Source organism: Fundulus heteroclitus, chromosome 12 (genome assembly GCF_011125445.2).
Source record: "Fundulus heteroclitus isolate FHET01 chromosome 12, MU-UCD_Fhet_4.1, whole genome shotgun sequence".
In the NCBI taxonomy this organism is placed as follows: Eukaryota; Metazoa; Chordata; class Actinopteri; order Cyprinodontiformes; family Fundulidae; genus Fundulus; species Fundulus heteroclitus.
Window position 1 is genome coordinate 2,826,884 of NC_046372.1, and position 18,586 is coordinate 2,845,469.

Consider the following 18,586-nt stretch of genomic DNA (forward strand, 5'->3'; position numbering starts at 1 on the left):
AGCCGACACAAAACCAAACCAGCATAAGTCAATTCTACAAGTTGAAAGCTGCTGCTTACTAATATATAATCTGAAATTGTTTTTTCCAGAGATCCATTTTTGCTCGTTAAGTCTATTTATTTATATTTTATATATAAATGAAACTTTGGCCCGCAGTCAGATCATCTTCTTACAGTCATCTACTCCGACTTCTTGGAGCACACACTCTAAAGAAGCGTCGTTTCTCTGTGGAAAATCACTCCAAGTAATTATTCTCAGATGCCCTCTTGTTTCTCCTCTCATCCGAACCAAATCCCCCCCCCCTCCCCCGCAGGTGGCTGTTAAGAACAACATTGACGTGTTTTACTTCAGCTGCCAGTACCCCATCAGCATGCTGTTTGTCGAGGACGGGAAGATGGGTGAGTTGCTTTCGTTGCCAAGTCGCTTCATGCAGACGCCTCAAAGCCCCGCTGACGTCAGCCGGCGTACGGCGAGCAGCGCACGCGGAAAGATTGAGCTGTGCCGGGAACGCTGGTTTATGGTCCACCAGCTAAAAGCCCGTCACATCCCCCCCCCCCCTCTGTTGTTCTCGTGTTGCTGTTTGATTTATTTGGTGAAAATGTGTGAGCATTTGTCCCCGCGGAGCCTTCTGATGGGGCTAGCAGCAGGACCGCTGCCAGAGGCTGAGAGCTAATACTCCACAGCCAAAGCCACAGCAGGACGCCTTTTTCCCGACAGTACAAATGAACTGCTCACACGCTGCTTGCCCCGCTTGGTTTTTTGTTTATTGTCTCCACCGCACTGTGGGAAAACTCATAGTAACACAAACGGTGCTAGTATTGACCCATATTCTTCACAATGTCTTTTCATTTTTGGACCATCCAGCTGATTGCATGTCTTTATCCACAGAGAGACAAGTTTTCCTCGCCACGTGGAAAGACATCCCCAACGACAGCGAGGCCCAGTTTCAGATCGCAGACTGCCGTCTCAGCTCGGGTAAGAGGACGCTTTAACGAAGGAGGGAAACCGCATCACTCCACAGCTCAGTTCTGCAGCCTCTTCTTGTTTTTTTAGATATTTTTTATACAAAAATAGCCAGACAGCGACACATCTATCTCAAATCTAATCCCCCGCTAATGAAGCACATTGTATTTGATGAGAACTCTTCAGCCGCGCTCCCTATTTACGTGTCATAATTTAGCTTTACACGAGTGTGAGCGGCGCTGCAGCGGAGAGGAATTCGTAATGATGGCTTAATGAAGAGTTACCCCGACAGATTGAATTTCTCTTCCATGAACAAAGAGAGGAGATTTCACGTCCTGCTGGGGGTACATCGGGGGAAATTGAGGCTGCGAAGACGAGTCAATTCAGCGTTAGGAACTATACGGCTGTTTCCCAGACAGCTTGATGGGGGAGAGAAACTTCAGGGCAGGATAAGGGAAGAAGGGATTGTTCAGGGTCTAGTGCGTTTAATGTCAGACGGCCTCGGAGCATAACAGAAGTCAGCGAGGGTCCAGCAGTAAATATCAGAACTGAGATAAACTGCGGTTTCAGAAGTGTGATTGTTGTGTTCTTTGGTTGCGTTAACAGATGCAGCCTCCAACAAGCTTCAGGGTAGCAACATCTTCACCATAGCTAAGCGCACAGTGGACGGCCAGGACATGCTGTATCAGTCCACGAAGCTCAGCAACGGCATCTGGGTCCTGGCTGAGCTGAGGGTGCAGACGGGAAACCCGAATTTCACAGTGAGTCCAGCGCTACTTAGTGTTGCGTTTAATCGCTGCTCTGATTGTGCTGCTAATTACCGACTGCAGGAGGAAACGGCTGGGAAGAGACGAGGTCACCTTGACTGATTTGATGTTAAAAGACTATTTAGAAAGAAAAGAGATATTTGACTCTGAGCAGGAAGGCTATTTCTAATGTGCTGACTTTGAAAAATGATTTAAGAGAGTCCTATTTTCAGGTTTTTTCTTTTAAGGTGAAAGTTTTTCATTACAATCTTACCTTGTAAGCCTTCTCTAACACAGGAATAGATGCAATGAAGAGCAAAAGTATTCACGCCCATAAATGTTTTCCTTTTTTGTCAGATCAGCTTCTGACAAAAATCTGTTAAACTTTAACTGTTTTATCTGTTTTATTGGGATTTTGTGTCCTCAATCAGCACAATAGATCACGATACATGTTTTTTGGGCACTTATGGCCTTAAGTGAACAGTAAACTGACAAGAAAGATTGGGCTGAGAGAAATGGGGAAGACATGGGGCAAAGATCTACGGGCCGGGACTCGAACCCAGACGGGTGCGTCGAGGCCTCAGAACATGCTCGACTGGGGCGAAATGAACCAAAAATATCTGGATGTTTTCAGGCTGATATGCGATATTTATCTCCTATACCGTTTTCTTTTTGTGAAGTAATTATGAAAAGGCGTCTCTGAATCAACGCTTTATCCCAAATCTCTCACAGGCACATTTTTAACAAACGTCTGTAGATAAATAGAAGAAATATCTGAAAAAAAACCTGCTGGAATACATGAGAGTACAACTGTAGCGCATAATAGACATTAAACGTCTATTAGGGGTGCACAATAATGCATTATCAATATATATATATCGCAATATAACTTTATTCAATAAAGGTGATGTGACATTTCAAGGAGAAAGTTGGGGGGAAAAAAACAACAACTTTAAAGCTGGGTTAAGTTAAAAAAACAAAAGAGAACAGAAAACCATTGGGTAAAAAAAAGACTTATAAGATGTTGCTTCTCTTGCCACAAGCAAACGTCTCCTCCACAAACCAACTTTTAACTTTCAGACGTAGATGCAAAACGCTCTGTGGCAGAAAAGTAAGGCTCCAAATCCCCGTGAACGTCTCGCCCTGAAAGTGAGACGTGGTCGCAGCAGCGCCATGCAGTGGGGATGGTTGTTTTAAGGAAAGACGGACTGTAAATAGATGGTAACGTTGGAAGATGATGCTGAAACTGATTCAAAAGGTGCTTTAACCACGTATTAAGCCCCATTTACTCTACCCTTGTTAAACCGATCCATGCCGAGCTCGGATCAGTTAACCGTACCGAGCTCGGTTCTGACGACCGTTTACACATCACACTAGCACGGCTACTCGCCTCCTAGTGACGATCTACGGTACTACTGCTGGTCTCTAGGATTGAAGGAGGGAATCAAGCAAATAAAAATGGCGGCGCCCGTAACATTCGGCAAGTTATGCTTGGTTATAATTGTGATATTTCGTTCTTTGCGGAGAGTCAGGCGTAGACGGCAACCTTTGGTGAGTTTACTTGACAGAGTCGGCTTTTGGGACGTGGATAAGACAAACAATAGTCTAGTCAGGGCTTACAGACGCAGGAAACAACGACAGACGTTGAGGTTCATCACACTGCTAAGCAGAATCATCGCTGGAAACCGTGAGGCACAATAAGAAAGATAGTATTTTTATGAATGTCTGAAATGTCAGCTGGCTGTAAGGAGATGACGCGGTCTGCTCATGCGCTCTTCGTTATCAGAGAACCGTGCCACTAAGAAACTGAGCTGAGCCCACACATGGAACTGGTCTAGATTTAGCACGGTCCGGTTGTGTCTGGCACAGTTCAGTTCAGTTTGCGTTCCATTTACATTCGATTGTTATCTCGGTTACTGAGCTCAGATCATTCTCAGCACGGTTAAAAAAGGTTTAGTGTAAATGGGGCTAATGTTTGCGTCTGTGCACACATGCAACCAGGTTCCTGCAGCTTTTTTATTTCATACTTTTATTATTTTTGACACAGGTCACTTTATGTGTGGCGGACGTTTTGAAAGGATCGTTAATGGGGATCATCTGTTTAGAATTACAAAAGCTTTGCTTTTTCACAGGGGTGTGTAAACTTTGAAATGGTTTCTTTGGAGGAAGCTTCAGCATATTTGTGGTGCAGTTCTCTCCCTAAGCTTGTTGCTGAGTCAGCACACAGTACCATTCCTGGTTAACATTTAAGAAAATATACAGTATGTTTGCAATGCGGGCGTGGAAAATTATGACTGACAAAAATAAACTGCCGCATAGAAAATAAAAGGAAATACTTTCTGCAAAAGCCATGCCTGGGTGCGTCCTACTTTAAATGAGCGGCAATAAGTCATGTTAAAAAAAAAGTCTTCAGTTCTTGCACTTCCTGAATAAAGTGGGAATGATTCAGCGGGCGGACTGTCACTGCTCCACAACGCGGGTCGAGACTATTGATGCTCTTGTATCACAGCGAACAAGCAGCCATGACAGAGACGGATGTGGGGGCAAACCTGCCGAGGAGAGGAAGCTGTTTGTGCTCTCATCAAGCGCGTGCGTCGACGTGTTCCAGCGGTCCGTCATGACGTCGCGTGTGTCTGCACTGTCAGCGAGTCTCGGTCAGGAAGTTGATGGATTGTGATTGGCGTAGAGATTCAGGGCGACCTTGGCGAGACTCGCCACCCCCTGTTCGTTCCTCCGTCGGCTCCCGCGTCATGTTTCATTTATAAGGTGGCATCAACTGTCTTTTTGTTTACTCCTGTCTGGCCTAGTCAATTTATCAGTCACTCATCACCTCACAAAACCTCGCCCTCACAGCGCGCTCATGAAATCCTGAGGATTTCCATTTGGTTCATAGGTTTTCCTCACACAGACCAACCCGTTGAAGGGAATTTTAACTCGTTTAATTAAGTGTCCTGAGTGATTTAGGGTAATCTGCTGTGCTGGAGGGAATATGCAGTTTTTCCTTTTGTGTTTTCAAACATTAATGGTCCAGGAAGTGTGTTCTTGTCCCTCTGCTTTTCCTGCTACTTTCTTATTCTGTTCCACTTCTTTTTAAACTCGAAAGTGTTCCTCGGCGTGGCTGGAGGCTCTCTTACATTTTTAAAGGTACAGTGTCGTGCAAAAGTATTTATAGCCCCTGAACATGCATCACTGGATATTTGTGCTTATATTTACTTGGAAGTTAAAATGAATTAAAAAACAATATTGTACTGTTATACTTTCCCCTTTGGGAAAAATTTATTGTGTGCATCGTTTTCTGAAAAGCCTCACATCATTACAATTTTAGTTCTAAAGATTCGTTAAATATGTCCAAAGGCATCAAATGCTTTTGCTGACAGGTCAAATTTATCCTTGTCTTTATATATAGTTTTTTAAACCCAGCCAGTAGCTACGCTCCACTCTGAAGTTTCCTGCAGCCTCTCTAACCGGGTTTCTTCCAGGATCGCCCTTGATTTTCATCCCTGACCAGCTTCCCTGTTCCTGTGGAAGACGAAGCATCCCCACAGGATGATGCTGCCGCCGACACGTGGGGATGGGAGGGTCAGGGCGACGACCACAAAACCTTCTTCCATGCCTTTCTAGTGTCTAGTTTCTTGCCAGTCCTCTATTCAGGCCGGATGAATAGTTGTCCTGTCAGCACCTGAGCCGTGGATCTCTGCAGCTCCTCCAGAGTGACACGTTACCTGCTTTTTGGTCGATGTTCTCCTTCTACAGCCCGCGTCATTATGTTGCTCGCCATGTCGGTTTGCAAATTCTTCTCATTTTCAGATGATGGATTGAAGCGTGAGGCGTTCAGAGCGTCGGGATCTTGTTTCATGGTCTAACTCTGCTTCCACCACGTCGGTTCTCTGATTTTTCTCTCTAACAAACCTGTCTGTCTTAATCGTTCTAGGATTACATAGTAACGTGAGAATGCGTGAAATGAAAATTTAAAGGTTCAGGGGCGCAAATACCTTTTTTCTCGGCACCGTAGGTTCGAAGGAGTTTAGATTGCTGCATGCACATAATGTACTGTGACGCTCGTGGCTGTGAGCTGCCGCCTGCTGCATGGTCCCCGCGCTCTCTTGGCACACAGCGTTAAAGACACGCTGCCAAAGCCTTTTGTCGAACGCTATTTTTAGGCCTGAAGGAGTAAAGCGCTGCCGCTGCATTTTTTTTTTTTTACTCGGTTTCTTGGTGCTTCAGAAAAAAAAGAGATTATATTCACATAATTGACAGAAAATATACGATGGTCATTGCTTATTTCATTTATTTATTTATTTTTTTCCTGCTGCTGCTCTGCACCAGTGTTGTTTTTGAGCCGTTATCGTAGCTTGGCCTATTTTTTTTCCCCCTCCTCCATGAGCTAAAGTTGATTGACTTCAGTTCTCCCACGATACGTTTCTATTTATATGAATTTATATTAAAGCGTTGTCCCAGTTCCACACTCCAATCTGCTTCTTGTTAACTCTTTAGAAAAGTGTTTAACTATTTAGGTAGATAATAGTCTGAATTTTAAATTCAATTAATTTTATTCTAGTATTTCTTTTAATAGATATTACAGCGCAGTGTAGCTTGCTTTGGAAAGTGACTAACCTAGGATCGTTATAGGGAGCAGAAACGTAGCAGTTTATTAGTAAAAATGAAGAAAAGGAACCCTAAACATGCATTTATGAAGACTCGTCACGCTTTAAGTTGATTTGACATCTTATTCGTCGGCTCCAGCATCGTCAGATTCACACTTCCCCCCCTGCTGACGACAGCTGCCTGCTACAGGCATACACAAATCTAAGAAGGTGATGAGAGCAAAGCGAAAGTGAGAAGTTTTAGATGGGCCTGAGAAAACAGAAAACACTGCAGAGTGGCTTTTATGCATGTATGAAACATTAGTGACAGCTCCTTCCTGTTTTTCCCTCATTTCCCCATTTATGATCTTATATATACTGTATATAGTGGAGCGTTGGGATGCTGCTCATCTTGTAGACGTGAAGCTGGGGTGTTCTCATCTGCCTTCTCCCGTCCGCATGGCAACATCGTGACCAGGGATGTTGGCAGATTTTTTATTTTTGTTTCCCTTCTCTTCCCTGCCCACCTCTGCTGCGCTTTCTTACCGTTTTCGGTGAACTCAGAAATAGACGCCACGAAGCTCCCCGAGTACACCAGCCTTGTGTCAAACTCCTTCAGTTTAGCTCGCTGTTAATGTTCGCCTGCAGATCCTCGACATGAACATTTTAGTACCTGCTCATATGTAGGCATGTGAATCCAATACGTTTGGTAGTTTAAGCTGTCTGCTTTTATTTGTTTTTAATGAGGCACGGGGGAAAACAATGTAAATTTCACTATATTACGCTTGTAGGTCTGGTCAAATGTTTACATACGGCCATAATCGGCATGAATGTCATCTTACTTTAAGGCAGGGGTGTCAAACTCATTTTGGTTGAGGGGCCGCATACAGCTTAATCTGATCTCAAGAGGGCCACACGAGTTAACTCACTGCAAGATTAAATAGAACTAATAAATATGGACTTGTGTTGATTTTTATATTAAATTAAGTTCACTTTTACACAATATATTATGAATAACCTCAGCGTTTTTAAGAAAAGTATGTGCAATTTCAACAATACTTTTACTCAGTTAAACATTTACTTGTGCATTATGCATAAGAACTGATCACAGTGATTGTACAATGTTGAAAAACATTTATTCACATTTTTTGGAACTTAAAAACACTGTCCTGCATGACGAAATACATCAAACAGATAAAAATTAAGAAATGATTTGAATTTTTCCACACCTGAAGCTTAATCTGCTAATTAAAACACAGCACCCCTCGTGGACAATATAGGAACTGCATATTTTCAATTAAACGAAGTACATGTTTTTTTTTCAATAATTGTTTTATCATTCTCTTCCTTTTATCTTGTCCACTTGTGAAAGTCAAATCTGATGAGCTCTTTGTGGCATCTTATTGCCACATTGCCAGACAGGACACTGGGAATTTTTTTTTTTTTTTTTTTTTTTTTTAAGTTGACTTTACTTTAAATTATTGAAGATTTACTACACACATGGTCAGAATTGTACATACAGACTAAAATATATACATAGACTTCAAGTGATATGTGGATTAATGTCCCTTGGCATGCGGGAGTGAATCTGGGGGCGGTTAGTGGCCGTCGGCAAGCATCTGGTGTTTTTCTGGATGGTTATGTGACAACACTTCATGGCAGAGTTGTTAGAGTTAATTTCATTTGATCCATTTCTTACTGGACATTTGGCTTTTAGGTATAAACCACACATTTCTGATTAAAATGTTTTTTTGTTTTTTTTTAATGGTCCAGCCCTACCTCAGCATGATGCTGCCACCCCAACTCATCGTAGTTGGTACACTTTTAAAGCCTCGCTTTGACTCCTCTAAACATAAACTTTATTGTCAAAAGTATTTGCTCCCCTGTGTGGAGTCGCTTATGAACTTAAGTGACAACCCACTCGATTGGGTTCAATACGACGTTGGTCCACCCTCTGCTGCTGTAACAGCTTCAACTCTTCTGGGAAGGATTTATAGGAGGTTCTGGAGTGTTTATGGGAACTTTTGACCTTTTGTGGCGTCATTCAGTGATGTTGGACGAGAACATCCACTCAAAGGCGTTCTATCAGGTCGTCCATGTTTTTTATTGACCCTGCTTTGTGCTCTGGTGCTCAGTCATGGTGGAAGAGGAAGGGGCCATCTCCAGACTTACCCCACAAAGTTGGTAGCATTGAGACGTCCAAAATCTCTTGCTATGCTGAAGCCTTTCAGTGGAACGAAGACGCCAAGACCCAGACTGGTCCATCAGATTGGCAGATGGCGAAGCGTGATTCATTGCTCCAGAGAAGCAGTGTCCATGAAGCTCTGTAAGCAATGTTCTTCAGCTAATCTGAAGGCCACAAGAAGTTTGGAGGTCTGTAGCGATCGCCTGCAGAAAGCTGCCGGCCGCTGCACCCTGTGCCTCTCTCCATCGGTCTGCGTGGACCGCCACTTCATGGCTGAGTTGCTGCCGTTCCCCATCACCGCCGCTTTGCTGTAATACCACCGACCGGCGACTGGAACATTTAGGAGCGAGGACATTTCACGGCTGGATGGACTTGGTACGCAGGAGGCATCCTGTCACAGAACCACGCTGGAGTTCACTGAGCGCGACCCATCTTTTCACAAATGTCCGTAGAAACCGTCTTCATACCTCGGTGCTTGATTTCTAAACACCTGCGGTCATGGAAGTGATGGGAACACCTGATTTTAATTATTTGGATGGGCGAGCGAATCATTTTGTCATAGTGGCCAAATAACCCAGTGTTTGTGCCGTCTGGTCAGAAAAGTTTTCTCCAGAAGGAATTCAGCTTTTCTGAAATTTCTGTCAAGGTTGAAGGGGTTGATTTTGATTAATGGACTCTTCTCTCTCTCTAAGTCCAGGCTGCTGTCGCCTCATTGGGGACGATGATGCTGCCCTTCCTCCATCTTACAATACGGTTTAACCTGCCGTGGTCGCTAGCTCACTTCTTTTCACTTGAAGAAGACGGTTTGTTGTTTCAAAAGGACCACGATCCCAAACACATGTCTTGCTGGCTTTAGAGTGGATAAAGCAAACTTTAACGTCAATATTAAGCTTCTGAAATTAAAGCCCAAACCTGGACCCTATATTTTACATTCAAATCCATCCCTGGAAAACAACCAGTTTAAATTAGCTTGATTGTCACGAAACCTGTGATGAGAAGGGTTTTACTGGCTTTTATCAAAATATTATTGGTTATTTTTGTGTATATTTGAGCCTGTTTGTATAATTTTGACCGTGTTGAAACATTTAAAATTCTTATTTAATAAACTGCTTTTTCAACAAACAAACAAAAAAACATCTCCCCCCCCCAGACGTTTGGGATAATAATATATCTTTAAAATAGTAATTATATGGCACAATGCCCCAGCACATGGTAAAGAGCGTGTTTTTGTTTTGCAATCTAATGGAGGAACAAATGGTTTTCTGTCCTTTAACAGAAGCTTAGTAACATCTTGACATGACGATCCGTCTGTTTCTGTGACGTCCGTTTTACGTCTTTTCTCCAAGATTTCTGTTTATCCAGAATAGATCTTTTAATTACAGACTTTCTTTCCTAGATGGAATCACATTAATTTAAGTTGTATTTTTTTTTTTTTATGTTGATTCTCGCCAGACTTTGGATTTCCATCCCACCACGAGTATAAAAAAAAAAAAAGAAGTTCTGTCAGCAGGCAGCCGTTTTGCTTTGGGTTGTTTTCTCACTGTTCGCTGCTGCCGCTTAAATTGTTTGCCGTTGCATCAGGGGTTCTACTGTGTTTGCGTGGAAATGTGCAGACTCTCAAACAGCCAGTCCTGCTCACCTCCTGGCTTTGCTTTGTCTTAAGTGTGGGCGGATTTCTGGGGGCGTCTTTTATGGCTGCACTATATTAGAAAAATATACAATATTAACTTAGTTGTAGGTTCTTAATGACAACCACCTTATGACTTCCTAAGCTCTTAAAACGTTTTATGCTCCAATTAACAAGTGTTACAAAATATTTTACAGGCAAAGAAAGCTGAATGCATGGTACTTAAATAGCACATCTTTCAGTTGTTGATCTAAATTATGATTTCTGCTGTATTTATATATCTTTTTCCTGGTTATATTCACATTTTCTCAGATATCCATTCTTCTGATGCCTGGTTGTTGCTCACTTGTGTGCCCTGTGTTCAACAACTTCTCAATTATTCAGCAATATAATGCAAATAAGACTTATTTCATTATCCTGGCTGTCACTCTTGAGCCGACTGAGTTGAAAAAGGCGCATTTTCTATCGGATAAACACGTGCAGGCAAGCACAGAACGACACAGATGGATCTGAACTAACAGAAATTTATTGACATCCCTCAGTGCTTATTGTTTAACACAAATCAAACTTTGCTTTAGATTACCCTTTTCATATGCTCTAGCCGTCCTTCTGCAGAAACGCCTGGCTGTTCTGCAGACTTTGTGCCCTGCAAAGACTCAAGATCATGCCAGATGAGCTGAGCAGCTCCAAAATGGAGCAATCATCACAGTTTAAAACGTATATTTCTTTTAATAATCCTGGTACGCAGGGACATGAAGCTGCTCAGAGATGATCTTGTATTCTTTACATGAACATCTGAAACCTATTTCCTGACCTGCTCTGTGTGGATGGCACAACGGCACCAAACCACCCAGCATATTTGTTCATTTCTAAAGAGGCTGAAGCAAAACCCGAAGGTTTGAAACGCAGCTGTACAGCAAGGATTGTTGATTTCTTCTGGCCTACCAACAAATCTCCCCCTTCTGTTTTTACTCACTGGAAAATATAGTTAAATGTTTAAGTGGATCAAAAATCCATCTATCTAGGACAGTGGTGTCCAAAAGTCAAAAAGATTACCTGGCCAAGATAAATCTTTTTTTTTCTTTTTTCTTTTTTTTTTTTTCTCTCTCAACGAAAGCTTTTTTATTAGCAAAAATAAACCAAACATTCACTTATTTTTTTTAAGAATGTGGTCTTTTAATTAAAGAAATTATTTTATTTTTTTATGAGCATTAAAGGACTGTGTAAATTGTTGATCCAAAGCTTTCTGCACATTTGCCTCATTAAAATAACAGCATCAAGTTTCCACAGTCTTTTGACTTTGAGGAGAAAAATGGGGAAAAAATTGTTTTGTTCATAACAATAAGTGTAAAAATAACCAGACAGATGTGATGCTATTATCTAAGGAATGCAAAACTTGGGTACAAAACAAAGTATTTAGCTATTAATAACCCAACGTTTTTACATTGTGAGAATATCTTAATGTCAGAATTAATTTTCTCCTAATTAAACATAAAGTCTCCATCTGCATCAGCCACCTGTGCTGGGGGGGGGGGGCACCCTTTTATATTGTTCTTGAACTTCCGTTGAGTGGGGGCCACACAAAATCAGTCCAGGGGCCACAAACTGACCCCGAGCCGCACTTCGGACACCCCTGATCTGGGATGAGGCATAAAAACCTTTCTGACTTGAAAGGTTTTGTTTTGCGCACACTTTTTACAATACCTGAGCTTAAAGTTGAAGATCAAAGGACTTGGATTGTAAGCATTCATCTTTTGCAGGGAGGGGGGGGGGTAAAGTGTTTGGGAAGCATCCATCAATATTTAATTGCCCATTTTTCCTCCTCCTTCCTACTTCAGTTTGTAATTTCCTCGCCCGTATTCTCTGAGGACGCGGCGCCGTCGTTTTTAAAAGCAAGCCGAGTTCCTGAGTGCTGCAGTTATGGGTTGTGCACAGTAGCTGGAGCTTCAGCGCTTCCTGCCATCTTGCTGACGGGGAGCACGGCTGTCTAAACGCTGCCGGCAGCAGCATGTATTAGTAAAGACCCCAGAGAGCCGAGTGGAGGCTGCGCACCGCCGCCGCTTTTATTTATCGACAACCCCGCCGTCGCCCACTTTGCGGCTCTCCAACACATCATCGCGTTTCAGGTGAATACCTGATCAGTGTAATTAGGATAATGGAGCAAACATTATAGAGAATTAGTGGCGCTGATACGGGGGGGGGACAGGCAACACACAATTGATGGCTTAAAACAAAATGAGTGAACGCACCAGCTTGTAATTAGGATAATGGAGGATTACGCGACATAACACAGAGGCAGGGAGGTAAAAAAATAAAAAATAAATCGGGATCAAATCCAGTGAAAAGAACATGGGATACATCTGAGAAAGAGGGGTCGCCCCGTCCTTCCCCGCTAAACCAGATGAAAGACCCATCAGTCACCACGAGCGGCTGTTTTTAAAATGCACCTCTCTACCTGACTGTGCCACTCTCGGGTTTAGTTTGGCTCGTACGTCTTGGGCTGGAGGATCACGATGTGACCCTCCCCCCCGCACATCAGTCGGCTCCTCCTCGGTGGAACAATTGAGCTTCTGAGCGGTAACGGTGATTAACGCAGAAAGAACGGCACCGTGAGGATCTGCGTGCGTTTGGCCGTCTCTGTGGAGGACGACGAGAACAACCTGTGTTCCCCCACCGACCCCGGCAGACATCACCGGGTCATTTAGGCTTTCACCCGCAGGGCTGAGAGGCTCTCACCTGTGCAGAATTTTAATTACTACATCCCCCCCCCCACCCCATCGCATCAAATCCACGCGATCAGTGTTTTTCTGCAACATAATGATTGAATCTGAAGCGATGCAACCTGAACCCCTGCTGCCTGGTGCTCCCTGTAAGCCGTGAGCTCCTGGTTGGGAGAGAAATAATATCTGCAGTCTGACGGGGGGGGGACTCACTTTATGAGGCTCCATTAAATCCAGGACCTTTCCCCAGCTGAGACCGACATCAAAGGGCGGGCATGCTGGCGCTGTTTCCTCCAGTGGGCTTTACGTATCTGGGTTTCTGTCAGCAGGTCTGCGTGCGCCTGATAAGACTGAATTAAGGTGTTTTTTTTTTTTTTAATCTGAGGCGTTTTTTCCTCCCCTGTGGAAAAATAATCATTGATGTGTCCTGGTGAAGATGTTTTCACTAAATGATCGTGTCTTTCTAATTACCCAACATGGTCTGCTTTACCCCAAAATCTTAAAAAAATAAGAAAAAAATTGTTGATGAGCATTTTACAATTAGCTATTTTATTTCCAATATTTCTTAAGATCAATTTTGTTTGTTTTTTATATTTCCTCTATTTTTAAATCCTATTTTTATTTATTCATCCATAACACATTTATTTATTTATTGTTTTTTCAGTTTACTTCCCAACGCGATCATCATTCAACTCATGACTTTAGTTTTTGATCGAGAGTCGTTTTTTTTTTATTTTTTTTATTTTTTTCCAAAGTGTTAATTTGATTACAAAAACTGCAGATAGTAAATTTAAAACCACTTTTTCCAAGAATCACATTTAAAACGAGAGTTGAACAAATGTTTTTATAATAAACAACCAAAAATGGAGAAACAAGGGCAAAGGCTTAAATACCTGGGAAAATATGGACTTTGCTTTTACAATTTTTTTTGGGGGGTGAAAATAAAAATAAATGTCTTGATTTCCATCTAAACTGACATTTCTTATTTGCTGTATCATGCATAGACTTTCAGTTAAAGTGGAACTGGACCAGGTCTGAAACAAAACACCAAACCGAGTATTTATTTTAGGAATTCCTACCAATTAACTAATGGCACCAACATGCTTTAAATACTCTGTGTTTACCGTAGGACTGTTTTCCAAGTCCCAGAGTGAAAGAGAGCTGATGTGAGCTGGTCCAGATCCTGTTAAAGCGGTGGTACCGCTCCACTATTTCAGCATTGTGTGGTTTCTTTATTTGTGGAACCTAAAGATAATACGACTCTAGTTAATCTAATGTAAGCAGGTTAAAAGAAATGGAGGATAAATGATGTAGAAGTTTGAGTCTGGGAAAGGAAAGAATATTGTGATGAAAATAACGTGCAGCAATCCTGGAAAACAAAACAAGACATTTGAATGAAATCAAAAAGTGAATAAGATATTAAAAGTGCAACCCATTGTTTAAAAATGAAATGTTAATGCTTGAGTGCAGATTGCAGGTGTCATCTAATCTGCAGTTTGCTCTTTGAGTTTTTAGCCGTTTCCATTTTGGCAGCGGTTTCTTCTGACGGCAAAAATCTTCCCGGTTTAACTCCAGGCCATGACTTATCAGACCTGTCTGATGAAATATTATATTTAGGGGGAAATCTTTTCTGATGAGGTTAAAATATCAGCAGACTTGCAACTTTTCAGCTCGGCCAGCCTTTTTCTCATTAATATAATAAATAATCATTAATATCCCTTCTGTCCCTCAGGTCTGTCTGAAGTGCAGAGCTCCAGAGGTCGCCCAGTGCGTGTTCCAGAGCTACGAGGCGGTGCTGAAGAACTGAGACCACGACCGGACCCCCCCCAATCCTCCTGGCCGCCCTCTTCTGCTCTTTCTCACTGACCCTCCGACCAGGTCGCAGCCTCACGCGGCGCAGAAACGGCGTCCTGCAGTCCTTTCTTTAGAGCGCTTTTACTTCCTGAAAACGACGGCAGTGACCTGAGGCGCTCTGTCTTTATTCGTGCTTCGGTTTCAGGATTTCTGTCTCAAGCTAAATCAATGGAACGTCTCCAGCCTTCGTTGCTTTCCCTTCATAATGACCCATATTCATTAGGGGCCAGACGGCGGCCCGACTCCTGTCGTTGCGACGCTCTCTGCATGAGGCTCTGCAATCATTTTCTAGCCCCACTTCTTCTCTTCACTCTATTTTTAGCTCCTGCAATCAGCAGGTGAACCATCAGCTTCACTCTGGTTATTTGGGGGGGGGGGGGGTCGTTAAGTTGAGACGCAGTAGAAAGAGGCCCGTGCCAGGTGGACACACAAATACTTAAACTACACTATAGCGATTTTTTTTTTTCTTTTTTTTTTTTTTTCTAAAGTTTTCTTTGGTATCTGTGTGGAGCAGTGGATCTGAATCCTCTACTGTCCCTAAAATCAGAATGTCTTGTCTGACGTGTGCATGGAAATCTGTTTCTTTTTTTTTTTTTTTTTACATCAATATCTTGACATTTACAGCGTAGCAGCAGGTGTCAGCTCACTGCTCTCATGCTTAGTCATTCCATGGTTTAATTTGTGTTTTGTATTCCTCCTGTTAGTGTCCGTGAAGCGGGCTGGAAGAGAGCCTCAGGGTGCGTTTCTTTTTTTTTTTTTTTTTTTTTTTTTAATACGTCCGGTCTGTTCCTGCGTCAGCGACGGCCTCTCGGGCTCTCTGCCACTCTGCTCTCTCTTCCTCTGTCTCCACGCTGCAGCTCTCCACCGAAGATGAAGGCCCAGGTGACACGATTGTCGTCATTTGTTACAGATAAAAGCATACGTGTAGGTAGCACAGCGTCTCACCTGAGGGAGGGCCGATTGGATTAGTTTTCCACGTGGTCGCGCTGAAGCGCTTTGTCTCTACGGCACGGAGGCACCTACTCTTAATGCTTGGTGAAGATATACAACGGAGGCTGTGGATTGTGTGTTCCCCTTTTTGTGTGTGTGTGTGTGTGTGTGTGGTGATGGATGATTCATGACATGCTGTGTTAATTAATCAGATGTTTAATCAGATGTTTTTGATTTCCTTAATTTTGTCGTATGCTTGTACATCGTTTGGAGAAAAAAAAAGTCCAACTATTAAAAGTCCTGATGAATCCATGTGGTTTCTCTTCTTCTTCTCAGCTCTGTTATTTGCTTGATATTTGTCCACATTTTCATAGACCCCACAAGTATGTTTCCCCACCTCCCTGGATGACCAGCAGCGACCTTTAAGACGTTCGTGCCTCTCCTGCCAGTGCTGAACACTCGATGTTCGAAGCTTTGCACACAAATTAAAAACTCTTTGGTCGTCGCTTACGGCCCCTTGCGGAGGCTTTCATACAGCTGGGGACTTATTTCCACGTTTCGTCTCGTTACAATCACAAACTTCAGTAGATATTTCAGTTGCGTCTGACAAACCAGCAACATCTAATTTTAATTCATACCTATAATTTAGATCAGGGGTTCCCAAACTATTCATCATACGGCTTTCAAAATAACAGTGCCAGAGACTGGCTTTATTCTTGAAATTATCTTTATTATTATGACCTTATCCTTGTAATTTCCCTCCCAAGAAATTGTATTGGGGCCATTTTAGAATAAAGAAAAATAATTATTGGCCACAGAGGAGTAAATTTCCACAAAAAATAACAAAGATTTAGCAATTTCACAAATTTGCATGAAAGAAACTTTCATGTCTGCTGATGTCCAAGTTGGAAGTGTTCTAGCTCACTGCACAAACTGAGTTAAAAATAAGTAAAATCTTTAAATTGGTTTATTTGTCCTTGATTTGAGCAGGTAAGAGATTATTTGCCCATGGAATAAGATTTTTGCACTTAAAATAGGAACGATTCATCTCCATCATCTTAGTGCAGTATATCTAATTATCTTACTTGAGGTCAAAATCCTCATTCCATTGGTAGATAATCTTATTTACCTGCTCAAATCAAGGACAAATACACTAATTTCAAGAACATGTTACTTATTTTTAGTTCTGTTTTTGCAGTGATAATCCCCATATTAAAACAAGTATACCTCTGACATGGTCAGTAAATTGAATCATTTGGTTTATCTCGTGGCCCCCATGCGGTGTCTTGCAATCCTCACTTCTGGAACCCCTGAGTTAGATATTCATCCCAAAATGTAATATAATCCATGGACACATTTTGTAATAGTTCTTTCACACATTATGCAATAACTTAATTCATCTAAATCATATTTAGAAGTGACATGGAAGGAAAATGAAACTTGATTTTCAAATTGTTTTATAGTGATGTGAAATTGTGTTCAGCTCCCTTTACTGGTACCTGGCTGTCCTTACGACTCGCCTCCTGGGTCCACCTGTGTGTAATCTAATCTGGGCATAAATCCAGCTCTACTGTGAAGGCCTCAGCACCAAGACCCACGTAAATAGAAAAACACTGATAGGCTGATGATTAGGCAACTATTGGGTTTGCATACATTGAATGGACTAGTTGCCCCCCCCCCCCTCCCAAAAACTTGAGACTTTCTGGCCACTGACGTTCCCAGTTCAGTTTGACTAAGTTTGATCTATTTTTGCTTCAATAGGCAAAGACCAGGCAAACACTTCTGTCGCTATACGTGCAGAGAATTGATTTCAGATTTTTACATATGAAAGAAACCTAAGAGCCCTTATATCCTTCTTCCAGCTAACGCTTATCTTTCACACGAAGTATCAGTAGGATGTGTTGCATGTTGTGGTCATACCATGACAGAATATGAGTGGGCTCAAGAGGCATGAGTAATTTTTTTTTTTTAAATATAATGTACCACGTCTTTCCAGCGGGGCAGTGCCTCTGAGGCAGCAGCCAGGCGCTTCTTGAAAGTCCAGAGCGCTTTTGAAGTGTAACCAGGACTTCCGCTGGCTGAGCTGATGTGAGACACAAATACCCCTGAAGCCGGACTGAGAGAGAGAGAAGTGTCTTCTGTGTCCAGCAACAGGGAATCTGAGGTCGGAGAAAAGCCACCGCCCCAAAATCTGGGAGAAGAATCAGTTAATGAGAAAATCTGATATTTATACTGAGTTACAGAAGCAACCCAACAGGGGGCACCAATTCTACTTTATTAGCACAGTCTCATCCTCGTTTAAAAAAATTAAAAAAATAATCTTTCTCTATCGATTTGTACTGTACTGTTGGTAACAAAGTAATGTCATGAACAAAAAAATAATCTGGTGTTTTCAATGTTTGTACTCTGAAAGCTGTAAAGCAACACATTGCCTCTCTCTTCATTTTGAGTCCTAGCAGAATATACCTATTTAATGTTTTATGACACACTGCAGGAAAAAAAAAAAACCCAGCATTGGCAGATATGTGGTCGAGGTGAGAGGAGAGGGCATCAAAACATACTTTATTGTATTTTTGACGCTTCTCAATTGGATGAATGAAGCTTTGAAGGGTGAGTATCAAATCTGACGCCCCCTGATGGGATCACAAGTCTGGTGCTGATCCAAACATGTCCAAGTAAATTTTAGCTTTGACAACGCAGGGAATGGGTTCATTTCTTTATGCTTTGTTGTGTGTTCTGCCATGGGTGACATTTAAAGTGTTTGTCCGTAGGAGAAGTTTTATAAAATCAATGTGATGGTTTTCAGATGCTGACTTTTAGAGTGCTGTAGTGCCGAACGCGTTTACGTGCTTATTTGTTTCCTTGGCATTTGTAATGTTAGGTTAGATGTTGGAAAGACTCCAACATTCCTGGTTTTTAAAAAAAAGTTTAGATCCACTCAACATGAATTAACTCTGGGAATGCAAGAGGTTCATTTG

The 18,586-nt window shown here is 42.2% G+C and overlaps 1 protein-coding gene across 6 annotated transcripts in view; it reads left to right on the forward strand.

Moving 5' to 3' along the window:
• ap1b1 (adaptor related protein complex 1 subunit beta 1) overlaps window positions 1-15,920 on the forward strand; it is a 40,514-nt gene extending 24,594 nt beyond the window's left edge. For all 6 annotated transcript variants that reach the window (XM_036143695.1, XM_036143696.1, XM_036143697.1 and 3 more), the window contains 4 exons: window positions 314-398; window positions 889-975; window positions 1,570-1,724; window positions 14,557-15,920. In XM_036143695.1, coding sequence (XP_035999588.1) covers window positions 314-398; window positions 889-975; window positions 1,570-1,724; window positions 14,557-14,631 — 402 coding nt within the window. In that variant the 3' untranslated portion in view covers window positions 14,632-15,920. The remainder of the gene's footprint in view (window positions 1-313; window positions 399-888; window positions 976-1,569; window positions 1,725-14,556) is intronic.
• The last annotated feature ends 2,666 nt before the right edge of the window (window positions 15,921-18,586 follow it).